At 32.2% G+C, this 14956-nt stretch overlaps 1 protein-coding gene across 7 annotated transcripts in view; it reads left to right on the plus strand.

The window, feature by feature from the left end:
• The window catches only part of LOC145313937 (uncharacterized), a 173299-nt gene that overhangs the window by 129834 nt on the left and 28509 nt on the right, over positions 1-14956 (plus strand). For all 7 annotated transcript variants that reach the window (XR_013877568.1, XM_080153599.1, XM_080153601.1 and 4 more), the window contains one exon: positions 14837-14913. Coding sequence is in view for 6 of the 7 variants with exons in the window: in XM_080153599.1 (XP_080009725.1) it covers positions 14837-14913 (77 nt within the window). In the remaining variant the exon portion in view is untranslated. The remainder of the gene's footprint in view (positions 1-14836; positions 14914-14956) is intronic.

A 14956-nucleotide genomic window follows, 5' to 3' on the forward strand; every position in this document is an offset into this window, starting at 1 on the left:
CAATAAAAATACCCATTTTTATAGTCAAAATCATTGAAAAAAATTAAGTTTTACTTGCGTTGTACCGAATGTACTGTAGCCAATCAGAAGGCTGAATCACCTTAACAACCAATCACAGCTAAGCTTGTATTAGTTTACCCCTTTGTTTCCGCTATGATTTTCGTTTAGAAATGCAATTTAAATCGAATTTTTTTTCATAGATTTTGACTATGAAATGTGGTGTTTTCATTGAAAAAATATAATTAGTTACATGCAATCTAAGTTTCTGACAAAGATAAGGTTATAATTTTGTGTCTAGGCGACGTAATTTAATATTGTTTTTTTCTTTTATGAGCATTGAAAATCTTTCAACAATTCCATTGTACATAAAATGCTATTTTGAAATGCCTAGAACTTTTTTGTTATTGAAGCTGAAGGCTTTAAATTTGGGGTATTGGGTCTTCTTGTGGCAGTCTTTCAGCAGTTAAAGCGTGTTATTTCTTGCAGGCGTCCTTTAATTAACAAGGATGACAAGTTGACAACATCCATAAAAGCGAAGCACTGAAACGGTAGGACAAACGGACATTAACACTTGTATAGTGTCAGAACTGAATAATCATAATATAAATGTGTAAGAGTCAAAGCAAAATTGTAAGTAAATTTGTTGAAAAACTGCTTGATTCAGGATAATGTTTATGGACATAATTACATTTTTAGGACTTGATTATAGAGTTGCTTCGCTTATTACATTATACTTACATGTCCCAGGAATCAATATACAAAAATCAGATCAATCGGATGATTAGATCACATAAAAATTTGTTGTTAAAAAAAGTAAAAAAAAGCAACATGTTTTAAATGGACATACGGACATTTTGGTGATGATTATAGAGTTGCTACGCCTTCTAAATCGTACCTAACTATTAAAGGAATCACCATGCAAAATTTGAAATCGATAGGACAATTCTAACATGCCTAAATTAACAAAAAAAGCTATCCGTTACGGACGGACGGACGGACCGACCCTAATTATAGAAAAGCTTCGCTTTTAAAAATGTGCTGAATTTATTAGATACCCTTCCATGGAGCCACCCCTTTATCATATATTACATAGTACATGATGGAGTGATTACTAAAATGTAGTGATAATAAAGTAATGTGGGTGTTCAGGGCTTTGTTGCCCTACTGTTGTAAACAACACCAGTCTACACAGGATGAGGATAGACAGTATATGATAAGGTTAAGTACATTTTTCAACCTTTTTTTTATATGGCTTCAAAACCGGTTGATATCCGCTGGATTAGAACCGGTTCTCCGCCACATACTGAAAAATCATGTATAGCAACTTATTAAAGACAATTTTCCTTCAAAACCGGTTAATATCCGCTGGATTAGAACCGGTTCTCCGCCATGCTGAAAAATCATGTATAGCAACTTAATAAACACAATTTTCCTTCAACAATAACTACTAGTTTTTCATTCAGGCATTTGGAGCTAACAAAACTAGTATTAAGTTTATGATTTTTCATTTTAATATCCTCGGAAAGCTAACAATAATATGTTGCTATAAATTATCTAGTCTCTCAAATGTGAATTATATTCCAATCATATTACAATCTGTACTTGTTTAAAAAGTAAAAAGTAAAAAAAATTGTGCATTGTGTTATCCCTATATATTATAATAGCGGCTTCGCCCAAGAAAATAGCTTAAAACCACCACAGGACCAATAGGTAGATACCCTGAAGAGTAGAATCCGATCGGTTCAGTGGTTACCGAGATCTTAAGGGACGGACGGGCAGACAGACATCGTACTACTTTGTATTATAGATACAAACTATAATATGGTTGAATGGTTACTAGAGTCACGAATTTCTAATTTGTCACTGATTACATACCAACATCTTAACTAGAAGCATGTCATTGTCAATTTTCTAATGCCATTTGAAGTTATTAATAGAGAAGCTATTCTATATTTTCTACGTCTGTATTGTGTCATTATTGTGCGTCAGTCATTTGTCTCTTTGGATTTCCAGTTTTTCTTTCGATAAACGAATTTTTTTTTATCTTTTTAGTATTCATTTACACTTAAAAAGGCAAATCCTTAGAAATAAATTGGGCTTTTTGAAATCTTCTACTTTTAATTGGTTTTGAAATGTATTTTTTTTAATAAACAAAGGCATAAAGGTTTTAGAAAATGATATATCATATAAAATAAATGTTAAATAACTATTAACAAGTGTTCCAAGATTTCACCATTAGCTGTTTGGTAAATTATACAAATAAATGTAAGGCAAATATTTTGTCCCAAATGTACATAAATATCAGGAAGGGTGGGGATAATAGGCTGCTTATTATACTAGTCCCTAAAGTCTTATCATAACGATTTTTTATTGGCTGAACAACTTTGGGGACTTTTATTGGATTTTGATTGATTGGTTCACTAAGTTGAATGTCCAAACGTTTTAATCAATTATCTATAGATGGGGTTATTGGAAATACACATCAATTTATCGGCCATTGTCTTATCCCTCTAGATCCCTGCATAAATATCCATATTTACATAGTGCATATTTTATGGTGTTAATCCATGAAATTATAGGGTTGGTGTATGTGGATGGGGGGGGGGGGGAGATCAATATGTTTGTATGTATTGTGTTTCTATGTGCATGATAAGAAAGGCCTTGAGGGTTAGGGAGTTGTGGAGGGGTTGAAATGAATCAAAATTGAAGATTTGAAAACATTTAAAAAAAGGAAAATCATTGGTAGACCACAGACAAACTTATTGATAAAACGTATTTAAATGCTTATAAAGGTTAGGTCTAGTAAGGGTTAGAAAAACCTTGCGGGGGTAGTTCCCTCAAAAGGGGATAGGACCCTTCTTATTTAGTATTGCTTATACCTTTATTCCTAAATATATTATTGAAATGAAATGGGTAGTTTTAGAGGGAGGAAATGATTTAAATCATGTAAACAAGGTTTTTTTTCCAGGGATAGGGTAACAGTATTAAAAATAATCTTATCCTAACTTCTGGTGTGTATCTTTTTCTTTGGAGGATTGGAAGTATTAGGGGAGGGAAAATTGAATCTAGGATTTATTAGTATACCATTGTCCACTCCCTCCCTGGTTTGTGGGTTAAACAGAAGCATATTTCGAGTGTGAATTATGATTGCTTAATATTCTAATATGTGCATATGATTCAAATTATTTCTCAAACAGAATTATTATGGGTGATTTTGGAAATATCACATAAAGAAAAACAATTTTGCCCCCAACTTTTTCAGCAGTCAACATTGTTGATTATTGTGACATTATAGCTAGAATCCAAATAATGTGGCTGGGTATTTTCCACTAGTATAGCTTATATGCGATTCCACTCTACAAGCCAACTTACTTTAATTCTGACTCTAGTACACATAAATAGTTTTAAGTGAAGATATTCTTTAATTAGGGTCTATCCGTATGTAACGGATAGTTCTTTTCGCTAGTTTTGATATGTTAGAACTGTCTATCCTATTTCAAACTTAATGTGATGATTCCTAAAACAGTTAGTAAGTATTTAGGAAGCGTAGAAACTGTAAACGTTACCAGAAAGTCTTACGTACACGCTGCTTTAGGTTGTGACACTCTACAAGGTCGAGTTATTATTCGTTTGACCTTCCTTCTTAGCTTAGAGCTTCGCTTTTATGGATGTTGTCATCCTTGTTTCTTTAACATTGGTAAATATTTAATGATCTGAAATATCATCATATACAAATAAATGCTTAAACAATAACAAACAAGTATTATTTTAACTATAAGTAGCGCAGCAATATTAATAACTGTTGATCAATATTTTAATGATAAAACAGCAAACTTTAAAAACAGTACACATAAATGTACATAATAAACAAGGTATTTTAAGTAATAAATAGTTAATGACAGAATTGTGTTAAGAGAACTTTAATACCTAACTATCACAATTTTTTTAGCCTATTACAGAGTAGCTTCGCTAATAATAATGTTGTATAAAAGGAAGTATGGTACAATAACATTTAAAAGTTGACATAAATTACATGTTTTATTGTGTAGGTAATACAGACAAACATTGTTATTATAGCACTGGGCCTGTAAAATTGCAATATTGTTTGGTATTATATATTGAAACTACTCTATAAATCTTTTGTTTTTTGGTTGACAAGTCGTTGTAAAGATAACATTGCATAAGCAGTGATTTACAGAGAAATGAGGGACACTAAGCTGTTTATTTCACAAGTCCCCAAAGTCTTATAATAATGTTGGCTCAACAACCTTGGGGACTTTTATTGAATTTTGATTGGTTGGTTCATTATTTCAGTATTCAATCGTATAACCACTAATTGTAATTTACATAAGGGGTAATTTGGTGTATCATCAATGGGGATTTACATCAATTTATCGGCCTTTATCTTAATCTTTAGATCGTTGAGTCAGAGTGATTCATGTAAACTAACAAATATTGAAACTAACAAGATAAATATATTGCAGCAACTTTGTTCATGGCCGTTCTTGTATTATCATGAAACCCAAGTGTAAAAACTATAAGATTTGCAAGTTTATCATAATAAATTATCAGAAGCCTAGCTCTTCTAAAACTAGGATATGTCCGTACGTTAAACGGTCATAGTTTCTTAGTGCCTAGGTCGACATGAAGTAGGTTGAGATACTTTTGAAGAGTCACTAAAAAATTAGCATAATTTACCTCTCTTCTGTATATGTTTTATAAGAGTATAACAACATTAATTGCTTAAATACCTGCCAAAAATTCGAGTTGCCTTATCTTTTAATCCTAACAATATCAAAAAGCCAAGTCTCACATAGAAAATGATGATAACTTGTTATTGTTTCGTTATTTATTAACATAATTGTCCGTGTACTTTTATTATGACTTAAAGTTGCATCATTGATTTATTGCTATTGATAAGATTAGCTACGTGATTTCATATTTACACGTGACTAATTCAACCAATTACGCGTGTATAATATATATTTACCAAGTCAACTAAAATAAGATTTGTAATTTAGGATTCCAACTTTTGTTATCCTTATTTTTACTTACTTCAGTATGTTATTATATTAGCATGGATGACAACATCCATATAAGCGAAGCTCTGAAACGTTAGGACAAACGAGCTTTTACACTTGTTATAGTGTCAGGACTGAATAATCAGAATATGAATGTATAAAAGTCGAACGAAACAAAATTGTAAGTAAATCTGATGAAAAACTGCTTAAATACAGGATATTGTTTAAGGACTTACATTTACTTACATTTTTATGGCTTTATTTTAGAGATGATTCGCTTATAAGAATGTACTTTGTTGTCCTAGGAATCAATATTCCAAAAATCAGACCAATCGGATGATTTTATCACATAAAAATTTGATGTTAAAAAAGTTAGAAATCAACATGTTTAAAATGGACGTACGGACTTTCTGGTAACGAATATAGAGTTGCTTTGCTTTCTAACTGGTACCTCATATACCTACTTGTATATTTCAGAAATTAAATTATGTATTTGAAAAATCCTCGAATATGAAGAATTTTTTGAGAATAAATTTAATTTTCTTTAATGGCCAAAACTTTTATAAATGTCTCAACCATGACACTTTGGTTGAGTGTGACTTCCGAATTAGCGGGAAGTTCTAGAGATCTTGTTTGACGTACACACAAACCCCCAATACCAGAAACCATCAAGTTTCAACAGCAGGTTTGATTATAGATTTATTGAGGCAAACTATTTCAAAGTCCTGAAATTACAAGATCAATTAATAAACAGAACAAAATATTATACGTTAACTTAAAACTTTGAGCACTAAAAAATCTTTTTTTTTCTTTTGGTTAAAGAATCTTTGGGTACTTTGGCTTTAAAGGAAAATTATTTGGTTTAATAAATCATTGTTAAATGCAAAAATAAAGGCACATAAAATTACTAAAACATAATAATTAAATCATAATAAAGTCCCATGTTTAGCTGGCTAAAGCCTTTTAAACTAAATAAAATCGTCCTATACGCCATTCAATTTAAATAAAATGAACAAATTCTACCTGAAGTTCTTATGGTTTAAAGCCCCTGGTATACTAGGGTCGTTCACGCACTATGAGACCAATGATAGGCCCAACTTTATTCTCCGAAATCTTCACCCACTCACATATTATTCAAAAGTAAGAACGTGGACGCATCAAAACATAAACAATCCATGCCGCGTCTCTTTAGAAAAGGAAAGTCAAACAAAGACGACATTTGCGCCTAATTTGAAATTTGAATAAGGAATTAATTTCGATCTTGATAAACACAAAGCTTCCTCGAAAAGAGGTTAAGACAATAAATAAACTTGAATTCGTTATTAAAATGAAAAATAGCATAATAGGGTGGACAATACAATAACGCATTATGACCTATTAAGGTTTAATTGTTATTGTAATAATATTTTGTCCATTATAGTTTTAATAATTTACTTGCATTCAATTCTAAAGAGGGTGGATAATGGGTTGTTAATTTTATTCAAGTAGTTGGATGTTTGTAAGTATTTGTTTGGGTAAGATCTTGAAAACAGCTTTACACTTCAGTGTATAATATTCGGAAAGTTTCTATTTATTACCTAATGGACCTATATGAAGAATATTATTTGACAATATTTTACTTGTCTTTGTAATTGTATATTACCTATTGTTCTGGGATACAGGAATGGATTTATTATTACTTGGATCTTACACCAGATTAACATGTACTCTAATAAAGTGAAAGTTGTAGCTGGCTAAAATTATGAATCTCCCTTTACCCCATCTCTCCTCCCACTAAATTAACGAACTGACCAATTAATGATGTCCATGTTAGCAACCTAAATTGAAAACAAATGTTTCCTCTATCATAATATCCACGTATACATATATCCATTGATACAGGGATAGGATAATGGGCGATAGTAGATCAATTTATCTGCCATTGTCTTCTTTCACCCTTAATATTGTTGGGTTAGACAATGCGAAGTGTATTTATATTATTTACGGTGCAGGTGACCACCTGCCTTACCCATTCAATTGTCCCGCTTAGGTGTAGTCATTACATTAGACTGTATTTATAGACTAATCTCAAAGAGGTTCAACCATCCTATTTTATATCGTATTATTTTTTTTTTTTTTGTCAATCAATATATATTAGTAAGTAATTAAGCAAAATAACAAAGAAAGTTCAGAAAACAACGAAGATACAGTATATTAATGAAGTTCTAGCGGACAGAAGCACTGGCATGCACTTACATTAAAGAAATTGCTCTAATAAATTTTGTCTAAGTAAAGTCTATTGGACATAACACTTATTATCCAACACCCCCTCCTTGACTTTTGTTTTCTCTATAGGTGGTGGTGGTTTATAGTGTTTGTTCAAGCCAGTCAATTATAAATACTTAGTAGATATTAAATTAAAGTTACAGTATAAAGTGAATGGGAGATTATGGAATGTTTTCATTTTGCTACCTGAAATTAGTGTAGACAAAATTGAGAGTTTGATTAATTTACTTAGGAATAGATTAAAACTCATCTTTGCTTCTTAAACTTAAAGCTATTGAGAATCAACACAACTATTATACCCAACAGTATTGATGTTGACTTACATTAAGCTTCCCTGGAAAGTGTTGCCGTTTATGAGATCTCTTTGGGCATTCATGCATACTCCTAACCAACACCTTTTAAAAGCGAAGCTTTTCTATAATTAGGGTCGGTCCGTCCGTACGTCCGTAACGGATAGCTTTTTCCGTTAATTTAGGCATGTTAGAATTGTCCTATCGATTTCAAATTTTGCATGGTGATTCCTTTAGTAATTAGGTACGATTTAGAAAGCGTAGCAACTCTATAATCATTACCAAAATGTCCGTACGTCCATTTTAAACATGTTGATTTTTTTACTTTTTTAACAACAAATTTTTATGTGATCTAATCATCGGATTGATCTGATTTTTGGTATATTGATTCCTGGGACAACAAAGTATAATGTATTAAGCGAAGCAACTCTATAATCAAGTCCTAAAAATGTAAGTATGTCCATAAAAATTTTCCTGTATCAAGCAGTTTTTCAACAAATTTACTTACAATTTTGCTTTGTCTCTTATAAATTTATATTATGATAATTAAGTTCTAACACTATACAAGTGTTAATGTCCGTTTGTCCTACCGTTTCAGTGCTTCGCTTTTATGGATGTTGTCATCCTTGTTTGTAAAGACAAATGAGAAGGATAGCTAAGGGGTGATCTCTTTTCAACTCTTGTCTCTAAGTCAGCACAGCAGTAGCAGCTTGATAATTAATAATTGCAATACTCTGCTTCCCATTATGCTTCCTGTCATTAGGGGGGAAGCTTACCTACTCTTCAATTATTATTTGTTGGTAAGATATTTATGGAATATTGGTCTTTTAAGCTTAAAAGTTCAAAGAAACGTTATATGTATTATATGCCTTGAGATATGTGCTAAAGCAACCCTCAGACAATTAACCTTTATCTGGAAGTTTTAACTTTAAGCCATTTAAAGACCTTTAAGAACCTTCCATAAAATGGAGAACTAAATCGGTTCAGTAGTTATAAATATCTTAAGCTACAAACAATTCCAATTTCTACTTACTATTTTATATAATACTAGCGGCTTCGCCCCTAGCCTCTAGGGGCTTTGCCCCAAGAGGTGATCAAAAAAAAATTAAGGTGAAATTCGTAAAGGACCAAGGAAATCTTCTGCAAAAAAAAAATAAAGGACCTAGGAAATCTTCTGCAAAAAAAAAATAAAGGACCTAGGAAATCTTCTGCAAAAAAAAAATAAAGAACCTAGGAAATCTTCTGCAAAAAAAAAAAAAAAAAAAAATAGGGGGGGATTTTTTGTTTTTTGGGGGGGTTGGGGGTGTCCCACCCCCCAAGAAAATAGCCTAAAACCACCACAGGACCAGTAGGTATATACCCTGAAGAGTAGAATCCAATCGGTTCAGTGGTTACCGAGATCTTAAACTTCGGACGGACGGACAGACGGACGGACAGACATCATTCTACTTTGTATTATAGATAATTATTACGGAACTTCATATCCTTGTTATTCTCATAATCAAACAACTTTCATTAAATCGCCAACCACCTCCAAACCATTTGAAGATATGATATTTGATTATATTTAATTGCCTATTGTGTTACATACAATCTTTTATTGTCCTTTTTTTTCCTTTACATAATAGAACTTAATTAATTCGAGTATTTTAAACTTTTAGAACAAATTCTACAGGATTTTATGGTTTTTCCGCTTTGCATATATACATCTTTGCTATAAACATTTAAATGCATCTTAAAAATTTTTATAGGGGCGATTTCTCTAAGGGTAGTGGTGGTACCCTCCCTCAAAACAGTTATAAAACTTCCTAGGACTTATGAGAAGTATACATTGTGAAGGAGAACCATATCAGTTCAGCGGTATAGACACACGGAGATTCTGTTACTTGTATATAAGGATAGAATTACTACCTTATTAATATAATGTCTTTTTTTTATCCATCAATGATTTTTTTCTATTGTGTTGAAAAGGTTGTAAATTAAAGTTGACACAAAATAAAAATGTATTCCCACGTTTTGGTACAGAGGGATTGATCAATATGAGCTATCTTTCTATGTTATCACTAGGGGTTGGTAGCTGCCGAAAGAATACTGAACTACTAGCTGTAAATCGTTAAGAATAGTTATTTATCGCATCGTGTTATTTCCGCGGATATCAAAATAAAAAAATAATATATTATAAAAACCAGTTTTATGATTTCTATTTTAATATTCGTGGAAAATTGTCTGTAATTCGATGGAATACGTGATTTTGCAGTATGACTGAGAACCGGTTCTAATCCACCGGCTATTAATCGGTATCGGAGCCGGTGTTGTAGATTTCTAAACAAAAGTGCGGCTGCCAAGCCTTAGTGATCATTATTCCCTTTTTTGTGCTTTCTAAAACTAGCCGTGGTGACTAATAATACATTTATTTACTGTTTTATATCTAACTAACCCCCTCCACCCACTTCATGACGACAAGACAGGGACATTTGTTATGAGAAACAAAATTGGTCACTCGAATCATAATGTTGACATAATATTTTAAATTGTTTAGTCGACTATATGTTATTTAATAAGTCGTCCTGGCTGACATATTAACGACAACCCTTATATGAGATAATTTGCATTGTATTTTCGACCTAAAACTGATAAAAACTTTATTATAGCGTACACTATAAAACATTATGACTTATATCTTATTCTTCTGCTCAGAATATGAAAAGAGTTGGGATAAAAAATGGAGAAGCACTTAAGTGTTGAAGATTTACTTTATTTTACTTTAAAACCTTTAATATTTATATTTAATAATGTCTGTCCTTGAATTCGCTACCATATAGAAGATTTTAAAAAAGGTGGGAGGGAAATTCATGACCATACGCCACCAGATGGGGGGGGGGGGGCAGACGACAGGTGGCTACGAGAGGGTGCACACAGGAAGTAACAGAGGGTGTTTACAAGAGAGGGGAAGGACCATGGAAGAAATTTGAAGAGAAAGGGGAAGGGTGGATCTATGCATGGGGTTCATGCAGTTGGGTATTCAAAACAGCGAATAATTTCTATAGCTAAAGTTTCTCAATATACAATAGTTTTCTGTATAAAATACTTAAATTCAAGTATTATTCGATGGGACTTTAGTTTCGTTCCGTTCGTCTAGTAATAGATATCATTATATAGACGAATTGAACTGAGTATCTATGTTTTGTTTTACAATATAAATGTTGTATTAATAATATAAGGGTTACATTTAAGTAATACGTGTAACTATAAGAAAAGAGTTAATATCTAGAACGCAATATCATGCATGTATTCGTACTGGTTTTGCTAATATGTAGACAAAGAAAATTTGCTGTTTTTACTTAAAACTTTTTCATGCATTATATCGTTGATTACTACGACTATACTGTTTCTAGTAATTCTGTTGTGCCACCACTAGACTCTAGTTTCTCCAATACGTCCGTCCGTCAAGGAGAGTTAACAAAAACACACAGAGAAAAGATATACATCATATAGAATAGAAATAATCCTAAAATTAGAAACAAAGGAGAAAGAATTGAGGCTTTTCAAATGAATTGAACCGAAATTATCTTTGTTTTGTGATATGATGCACTATGAACTTTAACTTTTGTTATTTTCTCTGTTTTTATTGATGAAGTGATTATTATTTATTAAATTAATCATACAATTAAGTGATATTATTAAAAATAGTGATTTAAACTACAAATAATAATCAATGGTGACTAAAAAGTTTGAAATATGGTTGGCCTGATGCCCAAGTTTTGCAGTATATACTTTATTTTTCATGGCATAGCCACTTTTCCATATATTATTATTCAATTCTTAGTCAGGAAATTATTTCTATCTTTATTATGACGAAATCCAATAACTAAAAAAAGTTGATTAATTATGGTCTTGAATTGGCGTATTTCTTTGTTTTAATTGTCAAAAGAAAAAGCTAATAATTATAACAAGGACAATCATGTCTTCTTAATTAGTGCAGCAATAACAAGCTAATGATATTTTTGGTGAAATAAAGAACAGACAGTTATTGTCATTAAAAAACTGATAATGACATTTTATTTGATAGATCATTTACTTTAACCCAAAGTACGCTTTAAAATTTTTAAAATACATAAATAAACTTTGGAACTGATTGGTTATAAATAAATCAAGATTTATAAATAGTCCCCGAAGTGTTTAAGCCTACAAATGTGTTAACGTGTTTATATGGGAAGCAGTATTAAATACCTAATGTCCCTTCCCTACTTGAAAAAAAATAAGAAGCTGGCTGTGTTTCTTAATTGTAGAGAAGCTGCATTACTAAAAAATATATCAAACTATAAAAGATAGAAATTAAACAATAAATATTTATAGTCATATCAAGGCAGCCTTTACTTCCATAATCATTGACGGAATAAGAATTCAAAGGTATACATAGAACAAAAAGCATGGTATAACATAACAAACAATGGTTTTAAAACGCTGAAGTGTCTTAAATTTTGATAATGTAATTGGATATTTAAACTTTTTATTTGGTATTATACTTCTGTCAAAAGTTTACTCAAAGCTGTGTTTTGTATTGAATAAATCTTTTATTAGAATACTTGCATGTCTTTTTAATTTCAAGTTTTTTTAAGTTTAGATATTCTTTAACTTATACTACCCATTAATATAAAGTTGTAACTAAGATTTTTGCGTCTAAGCAAATGATCTCAAAAACTGCTTGTACTAATGGTTTGTACTTTTCAGTGAAGCTTCATAAATGTCCTGTGGAGGCTTATGATACCTATCCAAAATTAACTTTTTAAATTTTCAAGAATAAATAATTAGGACTTATTTGTAAAAAAAAAATTTAAATCTATATAATGCAGCTTGTTTGTTATGATTTTAATTGATTTCTTATGATTAAAATAATCCTTGTTTTTAAATTACTTGTTGTTTTGTGTAAGATTTATGACAGATGATTGATCCAAATCTAGCTTTTTAAAATTAAATTAAAATTATTTTTTCATTTGTTGTCAACTTGCCAAATTGTAATTAATACTTACGTGTGGAAAATTAAATAATTGATTATTTTTATTTTTAAAATACCTTTACATTAGGTTTTATTATGACTTTTAAAAATAGGCCTATAGTTTTCACTTCTTCCACCATTTTAAATAAAGGGGGGGGGGGGGAAATGTGGTGACTCGTGCCACGACATACCAGCAATTTTATTTTGGGTGCTACTCCCTTAGTTTTAGAGATAATTGGGTGAAATCTTTTGGGCTGGGTCACTAATTACCCCAACTAGAGGTATCTTTCAAAAAAAACGGCGGCGGGTCCGCCGCTCCCGCCGTTCGCCGCCATTTTCCGCCGCCGCCAAAAAAAAATTTTTTATTGCATTTCTCGCCGAATTAGGCAATTTAGAATCATTTGAGACCATGTTATTTTTTTCAAAAATTTTTCCCCTTATAACCAACCCTGCGGGGGGACTTTTTTTTTCAAATTCTCGTTTATCAAGGTATATCTTAAATTCAGTGCCTCTCCTAAGCTTTTAAAGATATTGAGACAAAACCTTTTGAGATAAATCAGTAAAAAATATTTGAATAAAAAATGGCGGCGGTACCGCCGCTCCCGCCGTCCACCGCCATTTTCCGCCGCCGCCGCCAAAAATTTTTTTATTGCATTTCTCGCCGAATTAGGCAATTTGGAATCATTTGAGACCATGTTATTTTTTTCAAAAATTTTTCCCCTTATAACCAACCCTGCGGGGGGACTTAATCATTTTTTTTTCAAATTCTCGTTTATCAAGGTATATCTTAAATTCAGTGCCTCTCCTAAGCTTTTAAAGATATTGAGACAAAACCTTTTGAGGTAGATCAGTAAAAAATATTTGAATAAAAAATGGCGGCGGTACCGCCGCTCCCGCCGTCCACCGCCATTTTCCGCCGCCGCCAAAATTTTTTTTTATTGCATTTCTCGCCGAATTAGGCAATTTGGAATCATTTGAGACCATATTATTTTTTTCAAAAATTTTTCCCCTTACAAGCCGTCCTGTGGGCGGCGGAAAATAGTGGTGGATGGCGGGAGCGGCGGTATCGCCGCCATTTTTTATTCAAATATTTTTTTGCTGATCTACCTCAAAAGATTTTGTCTCAATATCTTTAAAAGCTTAGGAGAGGCCCTGAATTTAAGATATACCTTAATAAACGAGAATTTGAAAAAAATGACTAAGTCCCCCTGCAGGGTTGGTTATAAGGGGAAAAATTTTTAAAAAAAATAACATGGTCTCAAATGATTCCAAATTGCCTAATTCGGCGAGAAATGCAATAAAAAAATTTTTGGCGGCGGCGGCGGAAAATGGCGGTGGACGGCGGGAGCGGCGGTACCGCCGCCATTTTTTATTCAAATATTTTTTACTGATTTATCTCAAAAGGTTTTGTCTCAATATCTTTAAAAGCTTAGGAGAGGCCCTGAATTTAAGATATACCTTAATAAACGAGAATTTGAAAAAAATGACTAAGTCCCCCTGCAGGGTTGGTTATAAGGGGAAAAATTTTTGAAAAAAATAACATGGTCTCAAATGATTCCAAATTGCCTAATTCGGCGAGAAATGCAATAAAAAATTTTTTTTTGGCGGCGGCGGAAAATGGCGGCGAACGGCGGGAGCGGCGGACCCGCCGCCGTTTTTTTTGAAAGATACCTCTAGTTGGGGTAATTAGTGACCCAGCCCAAAAGATTTCACCCAATTATCTCTAAAACTAAGGGAGTAGCACCCAAAATAAAATTGCTGGTATGTCGTGGCACGAGTCACCACATTTCCCCCCCCCCCCTTTAGCGCTTTCTCGTCATTTCCATGGCCCTTGTTTTAAAAGTATTTTTTTTTATCTGAAATAGTGAAGTAGATTTTATATTTCTGAAACGACTGGTACCATTAAGTTATTGATTGTCCTAAAACAAGATAAACAAAATAATTTCTTTGTAAGATACATTAAAAATATTTGAGGAAAAGTTATGACTATGTCACTTGTTCCAATCCCCTTTATTACCAAAAACGGAACGAGTTTAGAGAGAAAAGCATTGCGGTTCATTGTCCCTTCTCTCTCCTTTCAGAAAAGCTTTATATTAATCTTTGGTTAATATGAAAAAGCATAAACAAAGATAAAGGATCAAAAATGAGTAATCTAAGAAATTATATTTATTTTTTTTAGTAATTCATAGATAGGTATTAGATAAGAAAGAAAAGGTTACATAACCAATATGTTTTTATTCTTCGAATCAATGTGTATTTTTTAGTGGTCGGGCAGATTACGAGACCGGAATCAAACCTGCCAGCCACAGGACGACTGCAAACGATGTTAGAGGGGAAACAGGTAAAAAATATTAAGCATTTTTGCCCCCTATCGCAATCGTCAA

The sequence above is a fragment of the Acartia tonsa genome, chromosome 3 (assembly GCF_053477335.1).
Source record: "Acartia tonsa isolate MP-2025a chromosome 3, ASM5347733v1, whole genome shotgun sequence".
NCBI lineage: Eukaryota > Metazoa > Arthropoda > Copepoda > Calanoida > Acartiidae > Acartia > Acartia tonsa.